General features: G+C 39.3%; 1 protein-coding gene across 1 annotated transcript in view; it reads left to right on the top strand.

The window, feature by feature from the left end:
• CCDC102B (coiled-coil domain containing 102B) overlaps positions 1–3,616 on the top strand; it is a 171,012-nt gene extending 167,396 nt beyond the window's left edge. The window contains exon 9 of the mRNA XM_025048125.1: positions 3,468–3,616. Coding sequence (XP_024903893.1) covers positions 3,468–3,616 — 149 coding nt within the window. The remainder of the gene's footprint in view (positions 1–3,467) is intronic.
• Positions 3,617–4,121: the final 505 nt, after the last annotated feature.

A 4,121-nucleotide genomic window follows, 5' to 3' on the forward strand; every position in this document is an offset into this window, starting at 1 on the left:
TCTCTCTCTCACATACATGTTAAATACATACTAATGCTAAATACATGACTGTCTATATTTATAACCACAGTTATGATGTCTATGTAAAGTTCAGCCTGCTTTTTCACCAAACGTATATTTTGAATATTTTGCTACTTAAAGATATTTTTAAACACCATTTTAATGGATTCATAATATCCTAAGGTATGAATATATGACTAGTTGAAGTTATTCTCTTATTGTTAAACATTTTTCTGCTTTCAAATCTTTAAATATTGCGAGTATTATGGCAATACATATCTACGCATGTAAGTTTCTGTTCTAATTTCTCATTGTTAAGAGAAACTCCTTAAAAATAGAAACTCTGAGTCAGAAGGCGAAGCAGCTAATAAATGATGGCACATATCATCAGTAGTCTCTCACGAAAGGACATCTCAGTTTCCACTGCTCTTAGGGCATTTCACCCTGGCTCTGTCATCTGGCATCCATCAAACAGACAGATACGTAGTTTGCACCTACCAGTCGTAGACATTGCAGTCTGCGGACAGATTAGACAGACATGGTCAGTTGTGACTGTGTGGGGCAGGGACAGCAAAAATAGATGCTGCAGTCTGCGGACAGATTAGACAGACATGGTCACTGACGTTTGGGTGTGACTGTGTGGGGCAGGGACAGCAAAAATAGATGCAAATAGGATGAAAATTGCATACTGTTTTGAATACTCAACAGGAAAACAGGAAATGGCAGGATACTGCCTAGGCTACTTTATGGTTTATATTATTTGTAATAATATAAAGAATATCATGGCTGAGAACTCTAGTTTGACCACTACATCCTAAAGAGCTTTTAAATTTTCCAAAGGGCTTCTAAAAATTCCTTCCAAGGACCTCTGCTTGGAAAGGAGAAATTTCCATTCATACGGATAATTCGGCAAATGCAGCCTGCTCGCTCAGAGACCCCTAGCCTCACTGCTCACCATTTTCTTCCAGGAATCACTTAACTTCACGGAAGGCCAGCCCTAAATGACACAGACACAACTCGACGTCTGTCTTTACACAGTGTATTTCTTCCCCTTTATTTTCTTACTCCGTGCTTGAGTTCTCACTCTAAAATATTCTGCTTTTCGTTCTTGAATCTCTTCATTGCCATGGACGGTTTATGTACTTGTGGTCTCACCCCAAATTGTCACGGAAGGATGATTGCTGAGGACAAGGAAAGCTTGAGGCTAACCTGTTTTTTGTGGCTTACTGCAATTCTTATTTCTTTCAGGCCTTGCCTCCGGGCCAACTGGATTTGTAGTGATACACTTACATAATTCTGATTTAATTTTTCTTATGGGAAATTATGCAAGTTCACGAGCTCTACACTCTTTTACTGAAATAATTATTTTCAAATCCCCTGAAAGTGGTTACATAATTCAAGGGAAGTAAAACATTCATTGCTGGACTAGTAAAATGTCCACCATAAAATATTTTTTTAAAGATTTTTTTTTTCAGGTACCATACTGCTGCTTCTATAAAGGGAAATATGGTGTTTATGTTCAGAAATATGAAAAAGAAACTATTCCCGATACTTACATCCTAAGCTGGAAGAGGATAAATATGCTTTATCTGTTTCCTTAAGTGTATATTATTACAGTCAGACATTCTGACAGCTTTTTATTACGTGTGAGAATCTGCTCAATGTGTTTTAATTTTTTCAGAAGACAAGCTCCCATCTGTAAGGAAATTACATTGTGTTGTGACTGAACCTACAGAAATTATATTTCTGGGAGGCAGAGACTGAGAGAAAGAGAGAGTGAGAAGGAGAGTGTGCGTGTGTGTGTGTGAGAGAGAGAGACAGAGTGAGAGAGAGAGAGAGACAGAGAGACAGAGAGAGAGAGACAGAGAGAGAGACAGAGAGAGAGAGAGACAGAGAGACAGAGAGAGAGAGAGACAGAGACAGAGACAGAGAGACAGAGAGAGAGAAGATGGGAAGGAGGAGAGAGAACTAAGAAGTCTTCTGGATCAAACCAGAGGAAGTAGTAGCTCGTGCGTGTCCCCTCAGAACATAGACTCTTATCGCTAGTGTTTATAAACTTACTGAGTTTATAAAGTCAGCTTTTCATAATCAGGTGCATTACTACTAAGCCCTTTACCAGTTTTATTTTTCTTTGCTAAAATATATAGCCTTAATATCAGAAATACCTAAACATTTTAACATTTCTTATAGCAAAAGATACTATTTACTTAATGTTAAAAAAAACTCTAGTGACAATAAATTCTTCTTTAATCCCAAGTAAAGATTAGTAAAGACACAAGGTGACAATTGATAAAACATTAGTATCATTAAGCACATAACATTTTCCCTTTCTCTTGACTTTGTTGGTTTTTATCCTGGTGGGGAGGGAGTGGGGAATCAGCTAGCACAAATTATATCCCACCCGATTTTCCTTCCAGTTTTATTCCTGAGAATACATTCAGTCCCATCTCTATATCTGGCATAGTCTATTCAGATTGTTATAACAAACTATTACCACAGACAGGGTGGCTACAAACAATAACAACAGAAACAGTTATTTGTCACAATTCTGGAGGCGGGCAGTCTGAGGTCAGGCTGCCAGCACAATTAGGCGAGGGCCCTCTTTTGATGGCATCTTCTCCTTGGATCCTCAAACAGTAGAGGTGCCTAGGGACCCGGGGGAGGGGGGGAGTGTCTCTTCTGAGGGCCCAGTCCCATTTGTGAGGGCTCCGGGCTTGTCACTTAATCACCTCCCGAGGGCCCCACCTTCTAACACCATCACATGGGGCCCGGGACTGCCACGTGAGTTTTTAGAGACACCAACATTCAGACACAGCAATATCTTCCCCAAACCTCGTCTGCCTCGTTCTACTGCTGTCTCACCTTGTAGCACCTGCGTTAAACACAGTGGTGCCTAAAAGGTCGCACCATGTCATCTAAGGTTTAAGTTAAATAGAACTGCCATTGAGGTTCAAAACAAAGACGCCCAAGGGTAGCAGAGCAAACTCCTGCCGTGTCCCGACTGTCTGTGCATGTGGCATTCTACCGGCAACGTAGCTAGGATGCTGTGCGGCCATTGGAGGGCCCAAGCCCGAGTTCCAATAGCTTTTCTCCTGCCTTTATGATCAAAAAAGTTCAACTAGTCTGTCTATACAGGTAAGAAAGTTTTTGCTCTGACACGTGATTTTAGAGAGAGCTAAAATCCAAAGGCAGATACATTTATCCACAGACCTTATAATTATGGCTTAATGTATTCAGCAATGTCCGCATGCCTTAGGTTATTGGTGTAAGGGTCCTGGTCAAGAAATTTTTTCCAGATGGGGGAAATAGTTGCTTCTGTCAGCACATAGATGCTAAAGCTCCAGCAAAATCCGGTTCTACTTTGACTCATGAAAGCAATGAAGGGAAAAAATGATATTTCCATTTACTTTATGACTAGCATTTTGGCTTATGTGCATTAACGATCATTTTTCTTTCTCTTATTTTAGATGATGCCTTTGGTTATGAGACTGTCAAAAATCCTGTGAAGTTTAAAAGTGGAGTAGGAAGCTTAAATCCTGTTCATTTTGGGATCGTTTCCCTGGCTGTCATTGTCTGGCCCATGGAATTGCTACTTTCCCCGCTTCACCATTTGTAGATTCTGGGCATTGAATCATGTTACTCGTTTACGCAAAGATTTTCCTCTTTTTGGGTAACCTAAGCATATAGGTGAAGTTATGATCAAGTACATGTTGAGTTTTTCTGTGAGTTTAATGATTTTATATTAACGTCTCAATAATTAACTTTATTGTTATTATTTCTCATTTTCTATCCTATTTTATGTAAGGTTTTAATCATCTTATTCTGCTTAGAAAAGCAGATATTCTATTTCTTGTGGCATATCACATTTATATAATATTTAAATGATTGTAAACCTGTTTTTATATTGCTTTAAAAACAACATGGTTGATTCTGTTTGATCGTGTATATACATATTATTTAATCAATGGATAATCATGGCTTCCACCTCTGCTTTCCCATTGGGGTCACTTGACACCAAGCTTGGTACCAGCTTGCTAAAAATTTCCCCGGAGACCAAGTTAGTCCTCTATATTTTTCGCCTCTGCCATAGGTTTGATATACCTACGCAGCAAGGTGACATC

The sequence above is a fragment of the Pteropus alecto genome, unplaced genomic scaffold (genome assembly GCF_000325575.1).
Source record: "Pteropus alecto unplaced genomic scaffold, ASM32557v1 scaffold14, whole genome shotgun sequence".
NCBI lineage: Eukaryota > Metazoa > Chordata > Mammalia > Chiroptera > Pteropodidae > Pteropus > Pteropus alecto.